Source organism: Coregonus clupeaformis, chromosome 36, assembly GCF_020615455.1.
Source record: "Coregonus clupeaformis isolate EN_2021a chromosome 36, ASM2061545v1, whole genome shotgun sequence".
Lineage (NCBI taxonomy): Eukaryota > Metazoa > Chordata > Actinopteri > Salmoniformes > Salmonidae > Coregonus > Coregonus clupeaformis.
In genome coordinates, this window is record NC_059227.1 from 30797427 (window position 1) to 30821900 (window position 24474).

At 49.7% G+C, this 24474-nt stretch overlaps 1 protein-coding gene across 5 annotated transcripts in view; it reads left to right on the top strand.

Annotated features, from left to right (window-relative positions):
- LOC121552225 (AT-rich interactive domain-containing protein 1B) overlaps nucleotides 1-24474 on the top strand; it is a 104528-nt gene that overhangs the window by 64492 nt on the left and 15562 nt on the right. For 4 of the 5 annotated variants that reach the window (XM_045211355.1, XM_045211357.1, XM_045211356.1 and 1 more), the window contains 8 exons: nucleotides 4977-5066; nucleotides 6735-6917; nucleotides 9682-10051; nucleotides 12902-13056; nucleotides 13160-13281; nucleotides 14658-14816; nucleotides 16579-16788; nucleotides 17113-17317. In XM_045211355.1, the coding sequence (XP_045067290.1) occupies nucleotides 4977-5066; nucleotides 6735-6917; nucleotides 9682-10051; nucleotides 12902-13056; nucleotides 13160-13281; nucleotides 14658-14816; nucleotides 16579-16788; nucleotides 17113-17317 (1494 nt within the window). The remainder of the gene's footprint in view (nucleotides 1-4976; nucleotides 5067-6734; nucleotides 6918-9681; nucleotides 10052-12901; nucleotides 13057-13159; nucleotides 13282-14657; nucleotides 14817-16578; nucleotides 16789-17112; nucleotides 17318-24474) is intronic. The other variant, XM_045211358.1, reaches the window with a different exon arrangement.

Below are 24474 nucleotides of genomic sequence, written 5' to 3' on the forward strand. Positions count from 1 at the left end.
TGTGTGTCCCACTGACACGACGGAGCTGGGGATGTGGGTGTATGTCTGTGTCCCCCACTGACACGACGGAGCTGGGGATGTGGGTGTATGTCTGTGTGTCCCACTGACACGACGGAGCTGGGGATGTGGGTGTATGTCTGTGTGTCCCACTGACACGACGGAGCTGGGGATGTGGGTGTATGTCTGTGTGTCCCACTGACACGACGGAGCTGGGGATGTGGGTGTATGTCTGTGTGTCCCACTGACACGACGGAGCTGGGGATGTGGGTGTATGTCTGTGTGTCCCACTGACACGACGGAGCTGGGGATGTGGGTGTATGTCTGTGTGTCCCACTGACACGACGGAGCTGGGGATGTGGGTGTATGTCTGTGTCCCCCACTGACACGACGGAGCTGGGGATGTGGGTGTATGTCTGTGTGTCCCACTGACACGACGGAGCTGGGGATGTGGGTGTATGTCTGTGTCCCCCACTGACACGACGGAGCTGGGGATGTAGGTGTATGTCTGTGTGTCCCACTGACACGACGGAGCTGGGGATGTGGGTGTATGTCTGTGTCCCCCACTGACACGACGGAGCTGGGGATGTGGGTGTATGTCTGTGTCCCCCACTGACACGACGGAGCTGGGGATGTGGGTGTATGTCTGTGTCCCCCACTGACATGACGGAGCTGGGGATGTGGGTGTATGTCTGTGTCCCCCACTGACACGACGGAGCTGGGGATGTGGGTGTATGTCTGTGTCCCCCACTGACACGACGGAGCTGGGGATGTGGGTGTATGTCTGTGTGTCACACTGACACGACGAAGCTGGGGATGTGGGTGTATGTCTGTGTCCCCCACTGACACGACGGAGCTGGGGATGTGGGTGTATGTCTGTGTCCCCACTGACACGACGGAGCTGGGGATGTGGGTGTATGTCTGTGTCCCCCACTGACACGACGGAGCTGGGGATGTGGGTGTATGTCTGTGTCCCCCACTGACACGACGGAGCTGGGGATGTGGGTGTATGTCTGTGTGTCACACTGACACGACGGAGCTGGGGATGTGGGTGTATGTCTGTGTGTCACACTGACACGACGGAGCTGGGGATGTGGGTGTATGTCTGTGTGTCACACTGACACGACGGAGCTGGGGATGTGGGTGTATGTCTGTGTCCCCCACTGACACGACGGAGCTGGGGATGTGGGTGTATGTCTGTGTCCCCCACTGACACGACGGAGCTGGGGATGTGGGTGTATGTCTGTGTCCCCCACTGACACGACGGAGCTGGGGATGTGGGTGTATGTCTGTGTCCCCCACTGACACGACGGAGCTGGGGATGTGGGTGTATGTCTGTGTCCCCCACTGACACGACGGAGCTGGGGATGTGGGTGTATGTCTGTGTCCCCCACTGACACGACGGAGCTGGGGATGTGGGTGTATGTCTGTGTCCCCCACTGACACGACGGCGCTGGGGATGTGGGTGTATGTCTGTGTCCCCCACTGACACGACGGAGCTGGGGATGTGGGTGTATGTCTGTGTCCCCCACTGACACGACGGAGCTGGGGATGTGGGTGTATGTCTGTGTCCCCCACTGACACGACGGAGCTGGGGATGTGGGTGTATGTCTGTGTCCCCCACTGACACGACGGAGCTGGGGATGTGGGTGTATGTCTGTGTCCCCCACTGACACGACGGAGCTGGGGATGTGGGTGTATGTCTGTGTCCCCCACTGACACGACGGAGCTGGGGATGTGGGTGTATGTCTGTGTCCCCCACTGACACGACGGAGCTGGGGATGTGGGTGTATGTCTGTGTCCCCCACTGACACGACGGAGCTGGGGATGTGGGTGTATGTCTGTGTGTCACACTGACACGACGGAGCTGGGGATGTGGGTGTATGTCTGTGTCCCCCACTGACACGACGGAGCTGGGGATGTGGGTGTATGTCTGTGTCCCCCACTGACACGACGGAGCTGGGGATGTGGGACGGAGCTGGGGATGTGGGTGTATGTCTGTGTCCCCCACTGACACGACGGAGCTGGGGATGTGGGTGTATGTCTGTGTCCCCCACTGACACGACGGAGCTGGGGATGTGGGTGTATGTCTGTGTGTCCCCCACTGACACGACGGAGCTGGGGATGTGGGTGTATGTCTGTGTGTCACACTGACACGACGGAGCTGGGGATGTGGGTGTATGTCTGTGTGTCACACTGACACGACGGAGCTGGGGATGTGGGTGTATGTCTGTGTCCCCCACTGACACGACGGAGCTGGGGATGTGGGTGTATGTCTGTGTCCCCCACTGACACGACGGAGCTGGGGATGTGGGTGTATGTCTGTGTCCCCCACTGACACGACGGAGCTGGGGATGTGGGTGTATGTCTGTGTCCCCCACTGACACGACGGAGCTGGGGATGTGGGTGTATGTCTGTGTCCCCCACTGACACGACGGAGCTGGGGATGTGGGTGTATGTCTGTGTCCCCCACTGACACGACGGAGCTGGGGATGTGGGTGTATGTCTGTGTCCCCCACTGACACGACGGAGCTGGGGATGTGGGTGTATGTCTGTGTCCCCCACTGACACGACGGAGCTGGGGATGTGGGTGTATGTCTGTGTCCCCCACTGACACGACGGAGCTGGGGATGTGGGTCTGTGTCCCCCACTGACACGACGGAGCTGGGGATGTGGGTGTATGTCTGTGTCCCCCACTGACACGACGGAGCTGGGGATGTGGGTGTATGTCTGTGTCCCCCACTGACACGACGGAGCTGGGGATGTGGGTGTATGTCTGTGTCCCCCACTGACACGACGGAGCTGGGGATGTGGGTGTATGTCTGTGTCCCCCACTGACACGACGGAGCTGGGGATGTGGGTGTATGTCTGTGTCCCCCACTGACACGACGGAGCTGGGGATGTGGGTGTATGTCTGTGTCCCCCCACTGACACGACGGAGCTGGGGATGTGGGTGTATGTCTGTGTCCCCCACTGACACGACGGAGCTGGGGATGTGGGTGTATGTCTGTGTCCCCCACTGACACGACGGAGCTGGGGATGTGGGTGTATGTCTGTGTCCCCCACTGACACGACGGAGCTGGGGATGTGGGTGTATGTCTGTGTCCCCCACTGACACGACGGAGCTGGGGATGTGGGTGTATGTCTGTGTCCCCCACTGACACGACGGAGCTGGGGATGTGGGTGTATGTCTGTGTCCCCCACTGACACGACGGAGCTGGGGATGTGGGTGTATGTCTGTGTCCCCCACTGACACGACGGAGCTGGGGATGTGGGTGTATGTCTGTGTCCCCCACTGACACGACGGAGCTGGGGATGTGGGTGTATGTCTGTGTCCCCCACTGACACGACGGAGCTCGGGATGTGGGTGTATGTCTGTGTCCCCCACTGACACGACGGAGCTGGGGATGTGGGTGTATGTCTGTGTGTCACACTGACACGACGGAGCTGGGGATGTGGGTGTATGTCTGTGTGTCACACTGACACGACGGAGCTGGGGATGTGGGTGTATGTCTGTGTGTCACACTGACACGACGGAGCTGGGGATGTGGGTGTATGTCTGTGTCCCCCACTGACACGACGGAGCTGGGGATGTGGGTGTATGTCTGTGTCCCCCACTGACACGACGGAGCTGGGGATGTGGGTGTATGTCTGTGTCCCCCACTGACACGACGGAGCTGGGGATGTGGGTGTATGTCTGTGTCCCCCACTGACACGACGGAGCTGGGGATGTGGGTGTATGTCTGTGTCCCCCACTGACACGACGGAGCTGGGGATGTGGGTGTATGTCTGTGTGTCCCACTGACACGACGGAGCTGGGGATGTGGGTGTATGTCTGTGTGTCCCACTGACACGACGGAGCTGGGGATGTGGGTGTATGTCTGTGTGTCCCACTGACACGACGGAGCTGGGGATGTGGGTGTATGTCTGTGTGTCCCACTGACACGACGGAGCTGGGGATGTGGGTGTATGTCTGTGTGTCCCACTGACACGACGGAGCTGGGGATGTGGGTGTATGTCTGTGTGTCCCACTGACACGACGGAGCTGGGGATGTGGGTGTATGTCTGTGTCCCCCACTGACACGACGGAGCTGGGGATGTGGGTGTATGTCTGTGTCCCCCACTGACACGACGGAGCTGGGGATGTGGGTGTATGTCTGTGTCCCCCACTGACACGACGGAGCTGGGGATGTGGGTGTATGTCTGTGTCCCCCACTGACACGACGGAGCTGGGGATGTGGGTGTATGTCTGTGTCCCCACTGACACGACGGAGCTGGGGATGTGGGTGTATGTCTGTGTGCCCCACTGACACGACGGAGCTGGGGATGTGGGTGTATGTCTGTGTCCCCCACTGACACGACGGAGCTGGGGATGTGGGTGTATGTCTGTGTCCCCCACTGACACGACGGAGCTGGGGATGTGGGTGTATGTCTGTGTCCCCCCACTGACACGACGGAGCTGGGGATGTGGGTGTATGTCTGTGTGTCCCACTGACACGACGGAGCTGGGGATGTGGGTGTATGTCTGTGTGTCCCACTGACACGACGGAGCTGGGGATGTGGGTGTATGTCTGTGTGTCCCACTGACACGACGGAGCTGGGGATGTGGGTGTATGTCTGTGTGTCCCACTGACACGACGGAGCTGGGGATGTGGGTGTATGTCTGTGTCCCCCACTGACACGACGGAGCTGGGGATGTGGGTGTATGTCTGTGTCCCCCACTGACACGACGGAGCTGGGGATGTGGGTGTATGTCTGTGTCCCCCACTGACACGACGGAGCTGGGGATGTGGGTGTATGTCTGTGTCCCCCACTGACACGACGGAGCTGGGGATGTGGGTGTATGTCTGTGTCCCCCACTGACACGACGGAGCTGGTGGATGTGGGTGTATATCTGTGTCCCCCACTGACACGACGGAGCTGGGGATGTGGGTGTATGTCTGTGTGTCCCACTGACACTTGCCCCTCTCTCCTCTCAGGCACCCAGATGGCCCCACAGACCCCTGGGAACATGTCTGATGTGGGCTCCCATTCCACCCTGAGCCAGTCCCCCATGTCTCAGGAGAGAGGTGAGTTTCTCCTGCACACTACACCACCTGTGACCCACGACCCACCTCTTCCTGGAGATTTACCATGAAGTCAGGGTAATAAGCAACCAACTCGTATATGCAAAAAGAAAGTCAAAATACGAAACTTTGAATCGGAGGTGAGCTTTTGCCAACGGCCACTTCTGTGGTCAAATCCATGTTCATTTCAACGATGGTTTGATAAAGAAGGTCCACTCTTGTGTACACAATCTGACCCCACGATGGAAGTCATCTAATTAGACATGGGCACCATAAGCTGCAGTCCCTCCCTAATGATGTAAAGCAGTGAACCTATGTCCCCCTCTGAGTCCATTTCTCCTGCTGGGTTTTCCATAGGATCATTAGTACAACAGATTAGCCATAGATCACACTCCCTCCAATCCCTATATACCACTGGGCCAGAACTTATGGATGTGTCCCAAATGGCACCCCATTCCCTATATAGTACACTAATCTTGACCAGGACCTATAGGGCTCTGGTCAAAAGTAGTGCACTATGTAGGGAATAGGGTGCCATTTGGGACATCGGCTCTGCCGTTATAGAGTATCTATGGCTGTGCCTCTCAACGGCTACCAATATGGTTGTCAGTGACGGAGCTGTCAGACCATGTCAGTCAGGGTGTTTTCTGTGGCCCACCCTCAGGCCAGCCAGCCAGCCCAGCACCGGGTAAAGGCCTAGTGAGTAATCATCCAAATAACGCCTCAGCTGCCAGCTAGGCACAACCTTTTTTCTCACTGTCTAAAGGGGATCATTGTAACAGTGGTGACATTAATACAAATGATTAGTCACTCCGTGGCCCAAGCTTGGGGAGCGGAGTCAATTGAAATTGGGCATGCAAGTGCTGTACAAGCTGTTGAAGCACAAGGAAAGGCCTTTTGGCCTTGTCGGGACTGTATGAATAGTATTTTATTAAGATCCCCATTAGCTGCTGTTAAAGCAGCAGCTACTCTTCCTGGGGTCCACATAAAACATGACATAATACAGAACATTAATAGACAAGTACATCAGAAGGACAGAAATACTTAAAATAAGAATAGATGCAATAAAGAGGTCAATGGAACTTGACCAAACAATGGAAATGCCATGGAAACGCATGGGGGAAAGATCTGGGGGCTTTCTTACTGTATCTGGGGGCTTTCTTACATGGTAAGGAAACCAGTATGTCATTTGGGTGAGCTATAAGAGGTAGTGGGTTTTTGTATTCAAGTGGTTGTATCACTACTCTTCCCTTACAAGTGGTTTAGATCAAGTGAGATGAAAAGATCACATTTCAAACAGATAGGAGACCTTTTCTACGGCGGGCAGATGTATTAGCTCTTGTGGTGTTTGTCGCCCGTTCAGATCAGTTTAAATGTCGTTTTGGACGTTTGCTGCAGCATTTGGTAGTGCTTTTCAAAAGGCAAAGGTAAGTGTTAACATTCAATTCAAGCGAGTACACTTCAATTGAACTGAATTGCTACATTGACAATTGGGTTCACATGTGATTGAGTCTGAGAGGAAAATAGCTCCTTTTAAAAGTAGCTAGGTTACCTCAGTCATAACCTTCCTGTAGTTCTGCTTTCAGTTTGAATTATTTTAACAGGGCTCTCTCTCTTCTTTCTTTCATTCTCCTTTCTCTGTCTTTCTTTCTTTCGTTTTTTTCTTTCTAGGGTTCCCACCTGCCATGCAGCGGAACACCCCGGTCCCCCAGCAGTCGGGCCAGGGGCCCCCCATGTCCCCTCACTCGTCCCCCGGGGGCTCCATGCACCCCCAGAGCTCCTACCACCAGCAGCAGCTGCAGGGGGGCCCTGGCCCCTCGTACGGACCCCAGACCGGCCAGTACGGCCCCCAAGGTAATATTCCCGCTCCGGGGTGACGTTTCCCCTTAGTACAGATCTAGGATCAGCTTCCCCTCCCCCAATCTTAACCTTAACCATTAGGTAGGGAAAATGCCAAACTGACCCAGGATCAGTGTCTAGCGCAGAGATGGGCAACTGGCAGCCCCCTTTGTGTTTTAGGAACTCAGTCGGGGTCTCAACTTACTGTTGAGTTAGAATAATAGAATACACAAGGTGCAATTTCAAAATTTGGTTTTGCATCAGCAGTCACTCAATTAGCACAAATCATCAAACAAATTAGATTGGTAAGTTAGTCTAGTGGCCAGCTATCTAAACTTGTAGTAATCATGGTTGAATTATCGAACGGGGTGGGGCCCATTGGTCATCAGTTATCATATTAAAAACGGAAAACATTTGCTTCCACCAAATGGCAAAATGTGTAGAATTGCAGGAAATTAGCTGTAAAACTGCAAATATTTCTCTCCTCCCCGTGGTAAAATTAGTAGAATTGCAGCAAACTTGCTTTAAAACGGCAACATTTTCTCTACGCCCCATTGCAAAATGTGAAGAATTGCAGGAAATTTAATGTTTCTCTTCGCTGTCACGAGGGGGGCTGCTAAAATGTTTTGCTCGCAAGGTGGGGGGTGGTATATATGGATGTGGGTACGCAGACCCACGAGCCAGTGCGGCCCCTCATGATGTGTTCCGTTTTTTGGTGGCCCCACTCCCATCAAAGTTGCCCATACCTGGATCTAGCAGCAACTTCACCCTACTCCAAATATTCCCACCAAGGTAATACAACGTCTACATTAGGGGCTGATGATGATGCTGGTGCCCATTTAAGACCGTACAGCCCGTTAATTCACCCTGGCCTTTCCCACAGCAGAACTCTCTCCTCTGTAGCAGCAGGCTAGTGGAATGGTGGCAGTCCTATGACTATATTCTATGGCCCAACTCCAACACACAAGTTTTCCATGCTTTCCATATACTCTAGCCTACTTTGCATCTCTCTCTCTCTCTCTCTCTTTCTCTCGCTCTTTCTCTCGTTCTCTCTCTCGCACTCGCTCTCTCTCTTTGTCCTCTCTCGTTCAGCTCTGGGGTAGTGGAGGAGAGTTGTTCCATCTCTTTTATATGTGGCTGGCTGTGCTATCCAGCACACCTGGCATCAAGTACTATTTGAAATAATTTCAAATACTTTATCTGGGCTTGATTGAGCTTGGAACCAATAGAAGGACCCCAAAACTCCAAACCCCGCCCACCTAGTATTTGAACCCAGGTCTTGTAGTGTCCAGAGCCAGACACCAGGCCTTCAGGCCCAGCAGTGGAACACACACACAGCAGGGACTATTAATCAGGGATCTGGAGCAGAGAGGGAGGGGGAGGAGACCAGAGCTATGAAAACGCACACACATTGGCCACGCATTCGTCATAAAGGCATGCATACAACACACGAGATGAATTACCGTAATGACCCAATTTGTGTGAGCCCCCGCTCCAGATGAGTACACACACACAACGTTCATGGCTTGGTTTTCATCCTCCACTGAAACAGATTGATGAACGCTGCATGCTTTCATCCAGTCAACCAACAGGTTGACAGCACACTGCATTACAAAACAAATTCACATAACTCACTGCAAACGTCTCACTCCTAAAGAAAGCCTAAAATAGAGTCCCCCTTCACAACTAACTAAAAGCACCAGCACCGAGCAGTACAGACCAGCACCGAGCAGTACAGACCAGCACCGAGCAGTACAGACCAGCACCGAGCAGTACAGACCAGCACCGAGCAGTACAGACCAGCACCGAGCAGTACAGACCAGCACCGAGCAGTACAGACCAGCACCGAGCAGTACAGACCAGCACCGAGCAGTACAGACCAGCACCGAGCAGTACAGACCAGCACCGAGCAGTACAGACCAGCACCGAGCAGTACAGACCAGCACCGAAGCAGTACAGACCAGCACCGAGCAGTACAGACCAGCACCGAGCAGTACAGACCAGCACCGAGCAGTACAGACCAGCACCGAGCAGTACAGACCAGCACCGAGCAGTACAGACCAGCACCGAGCAGTACAGACCAGTGTGAACATACAGGACTGGTTCTGCGTCCCAAATGTGTCTCTATTGGGCCCTGGTCAAAAGAAGTGCACCATATAGGGAATAGGGTGCCGTTTGGGATGCAGAATATGTTTCTGTGGCCACTCGGGGGGGATGACCTTGTCTCTGATTCGTGTCACAGCCCTGTGTTCCCCAGGGGAATTCTGGGATTAACATGACTCTACCGAGAAGCTGATGCTGCCAGTGAATTTCCATATAATTGGCAGAGTTCCAGAACCCCCTCCTCCTCTCATCCCCCTCCTCTCCTTTGACTGTGAACAGAGCTCATTATAGGGGACCCAGAATAACTCCAGGAAGAGCCAAAATAGCAGCTCTCCCTCAAACGCCACGGCCGAGTTAATGTATTTTTGGAAGTCTCACATGACATCAAAAGTGTGTGTGTGTGTGTGCGTGTTTTCCCGTCTTGTGAAATATACTGAAAGATTGGTCTTGCTGGAGTAGAGAATCTGAAACGGAGGAACATGAGGCAATGCTCTGTTCACATCACACAGGCTGCGTCCCAAATAGAACCCTATTCCCTATGTAGTGCACTACTTTTGATCTGGGAATCAAGCCAATTCCAATGTTCTTGAGTTCTGGTGAACATAAACATCCTGATGATCCTCAGTCTTCTTAATGTTGATGAGTTACTGTATTCTCCATCTCTCTGTGTCTCCAGGTAACTACCCTAGGCCCCCTAACTACGGCGGCACCCCCAGTGCCAACTACAGCGGCCCCGGCCCTGGCATGAGCAACAGCCTGGGCATGAACGCCAGTAGCCCCATGCACGGCCAGGGTCCTGGGCAGCCCTGCGGCTCCATGCCCGCTGGGCGAGGCCTGGGTCCTGGGGCCAACGGGCGCCCTTACCTCGGTACCAACACCATGGCCCCCACCTCTCCCAGCATGCCGCAGCCTGCCGGACAGGGCCAGGGCATGAGACCGCCCCTGCCCAATGTTAACCGCAAGCCGAGCCAAGAGGCAGGCCCGGGCCCTGGCGCCAACGCCATGCAGGGTCCCAACGCTGGTCCCAACCCTTCTGCACAGGGCAGGTGAGTCAGGACAAAGGCCACAGAAGGGATATAGGATGCGTCCCAAATGGTATCCTACCCCCTATATACTGCACTACTTTTTGACCAGGGCCCATAGAGATCTGGTCAAAAGGAGTGCGCTAGCATTTTGGGAATGGGTGCCATTTGGGATGCAACCACGGGTCATTCTTTCATATAAGTTCTTCACATTCACTCCTCCACACTCCACATATCCTCATTCAGTCATCATCCACACACTAAGGTTATGAGGTGTGTGCTAGACGCAGCAGAGTTTGTCCTCATGTCTCTGTGTGAGTTTGGGACTTCTTCTCTCTCCTCCCTCACTCCAGGCCTCCCTATGCGCGCGCCCCTGCCTACCCCAGCCAGTCTTGGCCTGGGGCGCACCCTCCCCTCTCTCCCACCCCATCCCCAACACATCCCACATCCTCACTCCCATCACTCTCCCTCCCTCCCCACATCCTCAACCCCATCACTCTCTCTCCCCTCACCCTCAACCCAATCACTCTCCCTCCCCTTACTCTCAACCCCATCACTCTCCCTCCCCTCACTCTCAACCCCATCACTCTCCCTCCCCTCACTCTCAACCCCATCACTCTCCCTCCCCTCACTCTCAACCCCATCACTCTCCCTCCCCTCACTCTCAACCCCATCACTTTCCCTCAACCCCATCACTTTCCCTCCCCTCACCCTCAACCCCATCACTCTCCCTCCCCTCACCCTCAACCCCATCACTCTCCCTCCCCTCACTCTCAACCCCATCACTCTCCCTCCCCTCACCCTCCCTCCCCTCACCCTCAACCCCATCACTCTCCTCCCTCACCCCATCACTCTCCCTCCCCTCACTCTCAACCCCATCACTCTCCCTCCCCACATCCTCAACCCCATCACTCTCTCTCCCCTCACCCTCAACCCCATCACTCTCTCTCCCCTCACCCTCAACCCAATCACTCTCCCTCCCCTCACTCTCAACCCCATCACTCTCCCTCCCCTCACTCTCAACCCCATCACTCTCCCTCCCCTCACTCTCAACCCCATCACTCTCCCTCCCCTCACTCTCAACCCCATCACTTTCCCTCAACCCCATCACTTTCCCTCCCCTCACCCTCAACCCCATCACTCTCCCTCCCTCACCCTCAACCCCATCACTCTCCCTCCCCTCACTCTCAACCCCATCACTCTCCCTCCCCTCACTCTCCCTCCCCTCACCCTCCCTCCCCTCACCCTCAACCCCATCACTCTCCCTCCCTCACCCCATCACTCTCCCTCCCCTCACTCTCAACCCCATCACTCTCCCTCCCCACATCCTCAACCCCATCACTCTCCCTCCCCTCACCCTCAACCCCATCACTCTCCCTCCCCCCGTCCCCCCACCATTTTTGCAAATGTATTGAAAATGAAATCCAGAAATAGCTCATTTACATAAGTATTCACACCCGAGTCAATACATGTTAGAATCACCTTTGGCAGCGATTACAGCTGTGAGTCTTTCTGAGTAAGAACTTTGCACACCTGGATTGTACAATATTTCCCCATTATTCATTCAGAATTCTTCAAGCTCTGTCAAATTGGTTGTTGATCGTTGCTAGACAACCATTTTCAAGTCTTGCCATAGATTTTCAAGCAGATTTAAGTCAAAACTGTAACTCGGCCTCTCAGGAACATTCACTGTCTTGTTGGTAAGCAACTGCAGTGTAGATTTGGCCTTGTGTTTTAGGTTATTGTCCTGCTGAAAGGCTAATTAATCTCCCAGTGTCTGGTGGAAAGCAGACTGAACCAGGTTTTCCTCTAGGATTTTGCCTGTGCTAAGGTCCATTCCGTTAATTTTTTATCCTGAAAAACTCCCCAGTCCTAAACAATTACAAGCAAACCCATAACATGATGCAGCCACCACTATGCTTGAAAGAGTGGTACTCAGTAATGTGTTCTTTTGGATTTGCCCCAAACTTATAACACTTTGTATTCAAGACAAAAAGTTAACTGCTTTGCCAATTTTTTTTGCAGTATTGCTTTTGTGCCTTGTTGCAAACAGGATGCATGTTTTGGAATATTTGTATTCTGTACAAGCTTCCTTTTTTTCACTCTGTCTATTAGGTTAGTATTGTGGAGTAACTACAATGTTGTTGATCCATCCTCAGTTTTCTCCTATCACAGCCATTAAACACTAACTGTTTTAAATTCACCATTGGCCTCATGGTGAAATTCTTGAGCGGTTTCCTTCCTCTCCGCCAAGCGGGTTAGGAAGGACGCCTGTATCTTTGTAGTGACTGGGTGTATTTTTTACCCTCTGTGTGTCATTCAGCGCCCAGGCAGTCTGGCTGGTGGTGTGAAAAGAGTATAAATGGTGTTACTTTTCACTCGGTTCCCCAGCCTTTTGTTGTGGATATTATTTCCCCCAGGATTGAATACGTCTTGAATGTTTCTTCTCTCTCCTGTTTTAACAGTGGTATGTGTTCGAGAAAAGCTGCTGATGCACTGCTTTTGATGACCAACATGCATTATTCATATTGTCTCTCACTCACAACTAAAATCTATCTATATCTCCGTCTGTCCATCAGTTGAACTTGAATGTACTGTATAACAGCGGTGGCTGGTGGCGTTTTAAACCGGAGGACAGGCTCATAGTAATGGCTGGACCAGAATGAATATGGTTTCCCTGTGTTTGATAAGGTTCCATTCATGTGTTTGATAAGGTTCCATTCATTCCATTCCAGCCATTACTATGAGCCTGTCCTCCCCTCACCTGCCTCCACTGATAGTTGAATGTACTGTATGAAAATGCCTTTGGTAATAACGTTATGTATTACGGTGATGGTTTATGACTAAGCAAAGCTCTTGCTCTTTGGTTTTCAGGCAGGGAATGACCCTCATGCCCCACCACCACCCAGGCATGAGCCCCAGAGGGATGGGCCCCAGCCCTGGTGGCCCCTACAGCCAGCAGCCAGGGGCCACCAGCTCTGGGAGGATGACCCCACAGGGACCCCACCCCCTCTATAACGCACCATCAGGTACCTACCTACTCTGCACTCTCTGTCCATGTCTATCAAACAGTCACAAGCCCTAGTATAACAGTGAACAAGAGGCTGAACTCTTTCCCCCCTCCCTCCACAGAGCCCATGCATATGGGAGGAGAGGGCATGGTGGGTCCCACTGACCCCAAACAGAGACCACCAGAGCAACGCAGGGAGAGCAACACTGCTGGTCCTGCCGCCGAGCCACCACCTAAACCCAAGGTATGAGCTACAGCTCTAACAGACTCTCCCCCCCGGCCAGTACCGCTCAAAGCATGTCCTAATAACGCATGTTGATGGAAGAGGAATCTGAATGTGGCAAAGCTCAGCAAACGCAGCATCTAACGAGGCAGCAGACAAAAAGGAATACAGAGAATTTAGAAAAACATCCTCTGTTTGGCATCATGGTGAGGATTTTCTAAAGGAAGACGTCGCTTTCTCTATCTCTATTTACCATAGCATCCTCTGTAACTACTGGGAGTGAGGGTTCCAATATAAATGCTCCTTTATAGCAGTGCTATTTTATAGTAAGTTCTTCACAATTATTACCCCACTCATGTCTGTCTGTCTTTTTACTGATTTGGATGTGTGATAGACACAGAAAGGCCCGCTAAAATAACCCCTCTCCCATCGAACTTGTTACTGTTCACTATGCTCTCTCATTAACTCCTATTTCTCTCGTCAGAGCTTCGGTTCGTTTTTTTTTGTATTTTTCTCGTTTTGTTTCCCTCCCTCCCTCCCTCCCTCCCTCCCTCCCTCCCTCCCTCGCTCCCTCCCTCCCTCGTGTTTCAAGTTCCCCCTCGCTTGGTTTGGTTCTGCACGCCTCTGTATTGTTGGTTCCAGACTGAGTGAACAACCTTTCTCCCTCTGCGTTCATTTGCGTCTCTTCACCTCATTACCGGCTCGTGAGAAAAGCCTCTTGATCACAAACTGAAGATGTCTGTCAGCCCAACTGATCTGAGAGGAACTACTATTATATCTGCTCTCTCTGTCTACTTAATGATCACTCCTCATATATTTGGCTGCTTTGTGCATTTCTGCCGTCATGGCAACAGCAGTAGCTAGCATGGCTTCATGCTTCCACTTGTGACAACATGAGTACTAGTATTAATGGCTGTGGCCTTTGCTGCTGAACCTCTTCCCATTCGCCTGTTTGGCTGCCTGCCCTAGAATGCCGTTGCTCAATCCGTCTGTATGGCTCCTCTCGCCGTGTAGTTTCCACTGTGTGCTTTTCCAATCATGTGTTGAATGTTTTGAAGCCAGTCAAACCTGCCTGAAAGACTCCAGGGGAGCTCTGAACAGAGCCATACGAAGTGTGTGTGACTAGGAGTGGGTCATCAGGGAGACATTAGCTGCAGAGATCTTAGTCCTAGGATGTATTTGAGGACAGGTTTTGCTGTTTGTATGCTTTCTGCATGTGTGTGTGACTGTTTTTGAGAAAGCGAGAGAGAGAGAGAGAGAGAGAGAGAGAGAGACAGAAAAGGTTAAAGTCAGACTGAAATCTCTTAACTCCTGCCATCTCTCATCACGTGGCCCTGTTGTGTGTGAATGTGTACGTACGTGTGTTTTCTTTTTGTCCTATCTATTCCCCGTCACAGGACAGCTCCTCTCAGTGTATGTCCCAGCCCCACACCCCCTGTCCCCTGTCCCCCAGCCCTGCTAGTCTGTCCTCTTGTCACGGGGTGGAGGACATCAGCGATAGCATTAGCCGCCACCCCGCTGTTGCTGTGGCCTGGCCAAAGACGCCCACCAGCCCTGTAAGTGCCACAAGCACTTGTTTTTCGCTTTTGTTACTTTTTTTATTTGTTGGATTGGTTATGTATTTAGCTTTTTGTTTCGTTTTTTACAGCTTGTTGTTTTTTAATATCTGAAATGTGATTGTGGTGATGTTGTTGGATGACGTTTATGACCGAGACGTTCTAACACTATTTTCTCCTATCTCTCTCCCATACGGTGCTGGTAACCTGGCAGTCCTGCTGCACCACAATGTCTCAAATGCTTCTCTGTTTGTATTGGTTGTTATTGATGACTGAGTGTGTTAAAGGGATACTTCGGGGCCCTTTATCTACTTCCCCAGAGTCAGATGAACTCATGGATACCATTTTTATGTCTCTGTGTCCAGTATGAAGGAAGTTAGAGGTAGTTTTGCGAGCCAATGCTAACTTGCGTTAGCGCAATGACTGGATGTCTTATGGTATCTACTAGCATGTTATCAGTTACATCGACTTTGTCATTGCGCTAACACTATACTGAACAAAAATATAAACGCAATATTCAATAATTTCTACGATTTTACTGAGTTACAGTTCATATGAGGAAATCAGTCAATTGAAATAAATGTATTTAGGCCCTAATCTATGGATTTCACGACTGTGAATACAGATATGCATCTGTTGGTCACAGATATCCCAAAGAAAATGGGCCTCGCAAATGTTAGTTGTCCGTAGCTTATGCCTGCCCATACCATAACCCAACCGCCACCATGGGGCACTCTGTTCACAATGTTGACGTCAGCAAACCGCTCGCTCACACGATGCCATTCACGTGGTCTGCAGTTGTGAGGCCTTTTGGACGTACTGCTAAGTTCTCTAAAATGACAGGAAGCTTATGGTAGAGAAATTAACATTACATTCTCTGGCAACAGCTCTGGTGGACATTCCTGCAGTCAGCATGCCAATTGCAGGCTCTCTCAAAACTTGAGACATTTGTGGCATTGTGTTGTGTGACAAAACTGCACATTGTAGAGTGGCCTTTTATTGTCTCCAGCACAAGGGGCACAGGTGTAATGATCATGCTGTTTAATCAGCTTCTTGATATGCCACAACTGTCAGGTGGATGGATTATCTTGGCAAAGGAGAAATGCTCACTAACAGGGATGTAAACAAATTTGTGCAGAACATTTGAGAGACATTAGCTTTTTGTGCGTTCTGGGATCTTTTATTTCATGGGACCAACATTTACATGTGTTTTATATTTTTGTTTAGTGTTGTTAGCAATTGTGCTAAATCTAGTTAGCAAATTCCTTCAAACCGCACATAAAAGAGACAAATTCATGGATACCATTTTTATATCTGACTCTAGGGAAGTAGATTCAGGGCTTCATTGCCAAAATCCTGAATTATCAGTTTAATGAGAAAGTCCTCCAATCCTGTGAGTGTACCTGTATCACATGGTACTCTGTGTCTGTAGACAGCAGTGGGACCTACCTGACTGTATAGCTGCCATTAAACTGGGCTTGAATGCAACAAGTCATATAATAATCTACAGTTGGATGTTGAACATGTTTTTGTCTACATGACCGTACTCATGACCGTGCTCATGACCGTACTCATGACCGTACTCATGACCGTACTCATGACCGTGCTCATGACCGTACTCATGACCGTACTCATGACCGTGCTCATGACCGTACTCATGACCGTGCTCATGACCGTACTCATGACCGTGCTCCATAAGCAATGACAACAGTAGTTGCCCTGACTGACCCCTCCCCCTCTACTCTATGCCCTGCCCCTTTAGAAGCCCAGCCCGGCCACCATGACCAATGAGAAGATCCGCATCCTGTACGAGATGGGCGGAGAGCCCGAGAGGCGGGTGTGGGTGGACCGTTACCTGGCCTTCATGGAGGAGAGGGGCACGCCCGTACCCATGCTGCCTGCCGTGGGCAGGAAGCCCCTGGATCTGTGCCGCCTCTACCTGTGTGTTCGAGAGATAGGAGGCCTGGCCATGGTGAGTCTCAGTGGGACCTGTGTGACGGAGTCTGGTGTAGGGGTCAAAGCTCCCACCTCTGCAACACATTTTGTTTTAAAAGAACTACTTTGACAGCTGGCTATTTCCCTCATTTGAAATCCAGGCCTATCCTCTAACAAAATAACGAAGGTAAAATGTAGACCCTGGTGTGCTGCCTGGTCCAATCCCGGTGTCCGTCTTCTTAATCTAACTCCACTACGGCCCTTGCTGTCTATCCAGTCCCAGTTCTACCCCATCATATACGGTTTCATACCCAGCTCTGGTTGCTCAGGAGTCTCCTGTCGGCCATATCTCCCCCTGCAGGTGAACAAGAGCAAGAAGTGGAGAGAGCTGTCCACCCACCTCAACGTGGGCACGTCCAGCAGCTCCGCCAGCTCTCTGAAGAAGCAGTACATCCAGTACCTCTTTGCCTACGAGTGCAGGGTGGAGCGGGGAGAGGAGCCGCCACTGGAGATCCCGGGGGAAACCAAGAAACAGGCCCAGGCTAAGATCCAGCCGCCCTCACCGGGTGAGTAAAACACTGGGGACTGTAGCTTCCTAGCTGAGCTGCACGCTATGCAGGGTTGGGGTCACTAGAGGTATAATCTACCTGCTGTGGTTGACAAATGTACACCTATCCGTAGCCATTATAAACAGGCATGAACAGGATAATATCCATATATCCACAGACAGACCCATACACTGTGTGTAAAGCATGTCCCCAATCATCCAGCCCTTCATCTATCCATCTCCATGCTCCCTGGGCTGGGCTGGCTGCTCCCTCCCAGCATATGGGCCTATTTCTGTCTGACAGGTGATTGTGTCACAGGGAGGGAGAGAGAGAGAGAGCTGTCAGAGAGAGCTGTCAGATGGCCCGTAGTAGGATTCCCTCCCCTCAGGCGAGATGGCTGATGTCAGAGAGAGAGGGAGCGGGGAAGAGAACGCGTGAGGGAGAGATACAGAGTGCGAGTTAGACTGTGGGAGAGAGAGAGCTGTCAAGCAGCGGGGGAAGGGATTCCCCCTAGAGAAGCTGAGTAGGGGAGGAGTGTGGCGTGGCTGTCTGGGATATAAACAACCATGACCTTAGTCTGACCTAGTTTCCCACAGACACACAGACCAGTGGGGCAGTAGTTTTTTTCTCTCGCTCTCGCTCTCGCTCTTGCGCTCTCTCTCTGTCTCTGTCTCTCTGTCTCTGTCTCTCTCTCTCTCTCTGTCTCTCTCTCTCTGTCTCTCTCTCTCTCTCTGTCTCTCTCTCTCTGTCTCTCTCTCTGTCTCTCTCTCTCTCTCTCTCTCTCTCTCTCTCTCTCTCTCTCTCTGTCTCTCTGTATGGTTACGTGAGGTCACATGCTCAGAGAAGGAGAGACGGCTAGAGAGCGAGACGGAGCGTGTGACTGAACCACTTCATTGTTTGCTTTTGGAGTTGAAACATGGCGGCTTGGCTGGCAGAGGATCAGGCACCAGAGAATCTCTCTCTCATTTACAAACACATTCACATTACTGCCTGCCTGGCCAATTCTCTCACCCTCTCTCTCTCTCTCTCTCTCTCTGGCTCCCTCTCTCTCTCTCTCTCTCTCTCTCTCTCTCTCTCTCTCTCTCTCTCTCTCTCTCTCTCTCTCTCTCTCTCTCTCTCTCTCTCTCTCTCTCTCTCTCTCTCTGGCTCCCTCTCTCTCTCTCTCTCTCTCTCTCTCTCTCTCTGGCTCTCTCTCTCTCTCTCGCTCTCTCGCTCTCTCGCGCTCTCTCGCGCTCTCTCGCTCTCTCGCTCTCTCGCTCTCTCGCTCTCTCGCTCTCTCGCTCTCTCTCTCCCTCTCTCTCGTTCAGTGGGGATTATTACAGACAGGGTTTTTAATCATGTCTTGAATTGTTTCACTTCTTTTTTTAAATAGATGTCAGGTTTGAGGTTTATTTTATTTTGTTCTTGTATCGTTAATGAGAAGAACAGAGTGGTTTTAATGCAAGGAGAAATGGGAAATATAAAATGTTGAATTCCAAATGGCACCCTAGGGCCCATAGTGCTGTGGTCAAAAGTAGTGCACTATAAAGGGAATAGGGTGCCATTTTGGACTCAGGCATTATTACTAGAAGAAGCAGCCTTTACTCATAGCAGAACCAGATAGAATTAAACTAGCCTGCATCAGATAGTAACATTGTTCTACCAATCCGATCCAGTACTGTACATGTATCCTATATGTTCTCGAAGTCGTTATGTGACTTGTTGCATTCAAGCCCAGTTTAATGGCAGCTATACAGTCAGCTAGGTCCCACTGCTGTCTACAGACACAGAGTACCATGTGATACAGGTACACTCACAGGATTGGAGGACTTTCTCATTAAACGGATACTACAGGATTTTGACAATGAATCCCTTTATCTACTTCCCTAGAGTCAGATGAACTCATGGATACCATCTTTTATGTGTAGTTTGAAGGAATTTGCTAACTAGCGTTAGCAAAATTGCTAACAACACTAAACAAAAATATAAAACGCAACATGTAAAGTGTTGGTTTCATGAGCTGAAATAAAAGATCCCAGGAGATGATCCATACGCACAAAAAGCTTATTTCTCTCAAATGTTGTGCACAAATTTGTTTACATCCCTGTTAGTGAATTTTTCTCCTTTGCCAAGATAATCCATCCACCTGACAGGTGTGGCATATCAAGAAGCTGATTAAACCGCATTATCATTACACAGGTGCACCTTGTGCTGGGGACAATAAAAGGCCACTCTAAAATGTGCAGTTTTGTCACAACACAATGCCACAGGTGTCTCAAGTTTTGAAGGAGCGTGCAATTGGCATGCTGACTGCAGGAAGGTCCACCAGAACTATTGCCAAAGAATTGAATGTTCATTTCTCTACCATAAGTCGCCTCCAACGTCGTTTTAGAGAATTTGGCAGTATGTCCAACAGGCCTCACGACTGCAGATCACGTGTATGGTGTCGTATGGGAGAGCGGTTTGCTGATGTAATAAAGCCCTTTCGTGGGGAAAAACTCATTCTGATTTGCTGGGCCTGGCTCCCCACTGGGTGGGCATATGCCCTCCCAGGCCCACCCATGGCTGCACCCCTGCCCAGTCATGTGAAATCCATAGATTAGGGTCTAATGAATTTATTTCAATTGACTGATTTCCTTATATGAACTCTAATTCAGTAAAATGGTTGAAATTGTTGCATGTTGCATTTATATTTTGTTCAGTATGTGTATATATGTACAGTGGGGAAAAAAAGTATTTAGTCAGCCACCAATTGTGCAAGTTCTCCCACTTAAAAAGATGAGAGAGGCCTGTAATTTTCATCATAGGTACACGTCAACTATGACAGACAAAATGAGGGAAAAAAATCCAGAAAATCACATTGTAGGATTTTTTATGAATTGATTAGCAAATTATGGTGGAAAATAAGTATTTGGTCAATAACAAAAGTTTCTCAATACTTTGTTATATACCCTTTGTTGGCAATGACACAGGTCAAACATTTTTTCTGTAAGTCTTCACAAGGTTTTCACACACTGTTGCTGGTATTTTGGCCCATTCCTCCATGCAGATCTCCTCTAGAGCAGTGATGTTTTGGGGCTGTCGCTGGGCAACACGGACTTTCAACTCCCTCCAAAGATTTTCTATGGGGTTGAGATCTGGAAACTGGCTAGGCCACTCCAGGACCTTGAAATGCTTCTTACGAAGCCACTCCTTCGTTGCCCGGGCGGTGTGTTTGGGATCATTGTCATGCTGAAAGACCCAGCCACGTTTCATCTTCAATGCCCTTGCTGATGGAAGGAGGTTTTCACTCAAAATCTCACGATACATGGCCCCATTCATTCTTTCCTTTACACGGATCAGTCGTCCTCGTCCCTTTGCAGAAAAACAGCCCCAAAGCATGATGTTTCCACTCCCATGCTTCACAGTAGGTATGGTGTTCTTTGGATGCAACTCAGCATTCTTTGTCCTCCAAACACGACGAGTTGAGTTTTTACCAAAAAGTTATATTTTGGTTTCATCTGACCATATGACATTCTCCAAATCCTCTTCTGGATCATCCAAATGCACTCTAGCAAACTTCAGACGGGCCTGGACATGTACTGGCTTAAGCAGGGGGACACGTCTGCCACTGCAGGATTTGAGTCCCTGGCGGCGTAGTGTGTTACTGATGGTAGGCTTTGTTACTTTGGTCCCAGCTCTCTGCAGGTCATTCACTAGGTCCCCCCCGTGTGGTTCTGGGATTTTTGCTCACCGTTCTTGTGATCATTTTGACCCCACGGGGTGAGATCTTGCGTGGAGCCCCAGATCGAGGGAGATTATCAGTGGTCTTGTATGTCTTCCATTTCCTAATAATTGCTCCCACAGTTGATTTCTTCAAACCAAGCTGCTTACCTATTGCAGATTCAGTCTTCCCAGCCTGGTGCAGGTCTACAATTTTGTTTCTGGTGTCCTTTGACAGCACTTTGGTCTTGGCCATAGTGGAGTTTGGAGTGTGACTGTTTGAGGTTGTGGACAGGTGTCTTTTATACTGATAACAAGTTCAAACAGGTGCCATTAATACAGGTAACGAGTGGAGGACAGAGGAGCCTCTTAAAGAAGAAGTTACAGGTCTGTGAGAGCCAGAAATCTTACTTGTTTGTAGGTGACCAAATACTTATTTTCCACCATAATTTGCAAATAAATTCATAAAAAATCCTACAATGTGATTTTCTTGATTTTTTTTCTTCTCAATTTGTCTGTCATAGTTGACGTGTACCTATGATGAAAATTACAGTCCTCTCTCATCTTTTTAATTGGGAGAACTTGCACAATTGGTGGCTGACTAAATACTTTTTTCCCCCACTGTATGTGTGAAGTACCAGTCAAAAGTTTGGACACAACTACTCTATGAAATAACATATGGAATCATGTAGTAACCAAAACAGTATACAAAAGAGAGCCCTATTTGGTAAAAGACCAAGTCCATATTATGGCAAGAACAGCTCAAATAAGCAAAGAGAAACGACAGTCCATTACTTTAAAACATGAAGGTCAGTCAATATGGAAAATCTCAAGAACTTTGAAAGTTTCTTCAAGTGCAGTTGCAAAAACCATCAAGCACTATGATGAAACTGGCTCTCATGAGGACCGCCACAGGAATGGAAGACCCAGAGTTACCTCTGCTGCAGAGGATAAGTTCATTAGAGTTACCAGCCTCAGAAATTGCAGCCTAAAGAAATGCTTCACAGAGTTCAAGTAACAGACACATCTCAACATCAACTGTTCAGAGGAGACTGTGAGTCAGGCCTTAATGGTCGAATTGCTGCAAAGAAACCACTACTAAAGGACACCAATAAGAAGAAGAGACTTGCTTGGGCCAAGAAACATGAGCAATGGACATTAGACCGTTGGAAAGTTGTCCTTTGGTCTGATGAGTCCAAATTTGAGATTTTGGTTCCAACCGCTGTGTCTTTGTGAGACGCGGTGTGGGTGAACGGATGATCTCCGCATCTGCATTTCCCACCGTAAAGCATGGAGGAGGAGGTATTATGGTGTGGGGGTGCTTTGCTGGTGACACTGTCTGTGATTTATTTAGAATTCAAGGCACACTTAACCAGCATGGCTACCACAGCATTCTGCAGCGATACGCCATCCCATCTGGTTTGGGTTTAGTGGGACTATCATTTGTTTTTCAACAGGACAATGACCCAACACACCTCCAGGCTGTGTAAGGGCTATTTTACCAAGAAGGAGAGTGATGGAGTGCTGCATCAGATGACCTGGCCTCCACAATCCCCCGACCTCAACCAAATTGAGATAATTTGGGATGAGTCGGACCGCAGAGTGAAGGAAAAGTAGCATATATTTTACATTTACATTTTAGTCATTTAGCAGACGCTAAATGAGTGCATACATTTTCATACTGGCCCCCCGTGGGAAACGAACCCACAACCCTGGCGTTGCAAGCGCCGTGCTCTACCAACTGAGCTACAGTCAAGGCAAAGGGTGGCTATTTGAAGAATCTCAAATATAAAATATTTTTATTTATTTGTTTAACACTTTTTTGGTTACTACATGATTTCATGTGTTATTTCATGGTTTTGATGTCTTAACTATTATTCTACAATGTAAAAAATGGTAAAAAATTAAGAAAAACGCTTGAATGAGTAGGTGTGTCCAAACTTTTGACTGGTAGTGTGTGTGTATATATATATATATATATATATATATATATATATATAAAATAAATATATATATAAAATAAATACACTGAGTGTACAAAACATTAGGAACACCTTCCTAATATTGAGTTGCACCCCTTTTTCCCTCAGAACAGCCTCGTCTGGCATGAGCTCTACAAGGTGTCGAAAGTGTTCTACAGGGATGCTGGCCCATGTTAACTCCAATGCTTCCCACAGTTGTGTCAAGTTGGCTGGATGTCCTTTGGGTGGTGTACAATGTTCCCTTTTTTCAGCACTGAGCAAATTTCAGGTCTGCTGAGTGCAAACTTGAATGTTGTGAAAATTCTGCGCGCGTTACTGTGAACACTGAGGCTGTACCCACTTTAAGTTAGTTTCAGACCGTGGTCAAGTAGGCTACTGTGGCTATTTGATCATATTGTAGGCCTACCAGAGTGGCCTACCATCAAAAACAATGTAGAAAATGCATCCCATAACATTTTAACATGGAAATATGTGTTCTATCATTCAGCCTACAGTGTGTGGTGTTCAATGTAGGCCTACCTTCCAAGTGACTTTTGAAAAAAACATGCAGGGCTTGACATTAACCCGTTTATCCACTTGTCCTTCAAACAAGGTGACTGAAAATGTGCTGTTTGAATCAAATCACATTTTATTTGTCACATACACGTGTTTAGCAGATGTTATAGCGGGTGTAGCGAAATGCTTGTGCTTCTAGCTCCGACAGTGCAGTAATATCTAACAATTTCACAACATATGCCCAATACACACAAAAAAGTAAGGAATGGGATTTAAGAATATATACATATGTGGACAAGCAATGACAGAGCGGCATGGACTAAGATACAGTAGAATATTATAGAATAGAATACAGTATATACATATGAGATGAGTAGTGCAAGACATGTAAACATTATTATAGTGACTAGTGTTCCATTTCTTAAAGTGGCCAGTGATTTCAATAGGCAGCAGCAGCCTCTAATGTGCTAGTGATGGCTATTTTAACAGTCTGATGGCCTTGAGATAGAAGCTGTTTTTCATTCTCTCGGTCCCAGCTTTGATGCACCTGTACTGACCTCGCCTTCTGGATGATAGTGGGGTGAACAGGCAGTGGCTCGGGTGGTTGATGTCCTTGATGATCTTTTTGGCCTTCCTGTGACATCGGGTGCTGTATGTGTCTTGGAGGGCGGGTAGTTTGCCCCCGGTAATGCGTTCGGCAGACCGCACCACCCTCTGGAGAGCCCTGCGGTTGTGGGCGGTGCAGTTGACGTACCAGGCGGTGATACAGCCCGACAGGATGCTCTCAATTGTGCATCTGTAAAAGTTTGAGGGTTTTAGGTGATAAGCCAAATTTCTTCAGCCTCCTGAGGTTGAAGAGGCTCTGTTGCGCCTTCTTCACCACACTGTCTGCGTGGGTGGACCATTTCAGTTTGTTGGTGATGTGTACGCCAAGGAACTTGAAGCTTTCCACCTCCTCCACTGCGGTCCCGTCGATGTGGATAGGGGGGTGCACCCTCTGCTGTTTCCTGAAGTCCA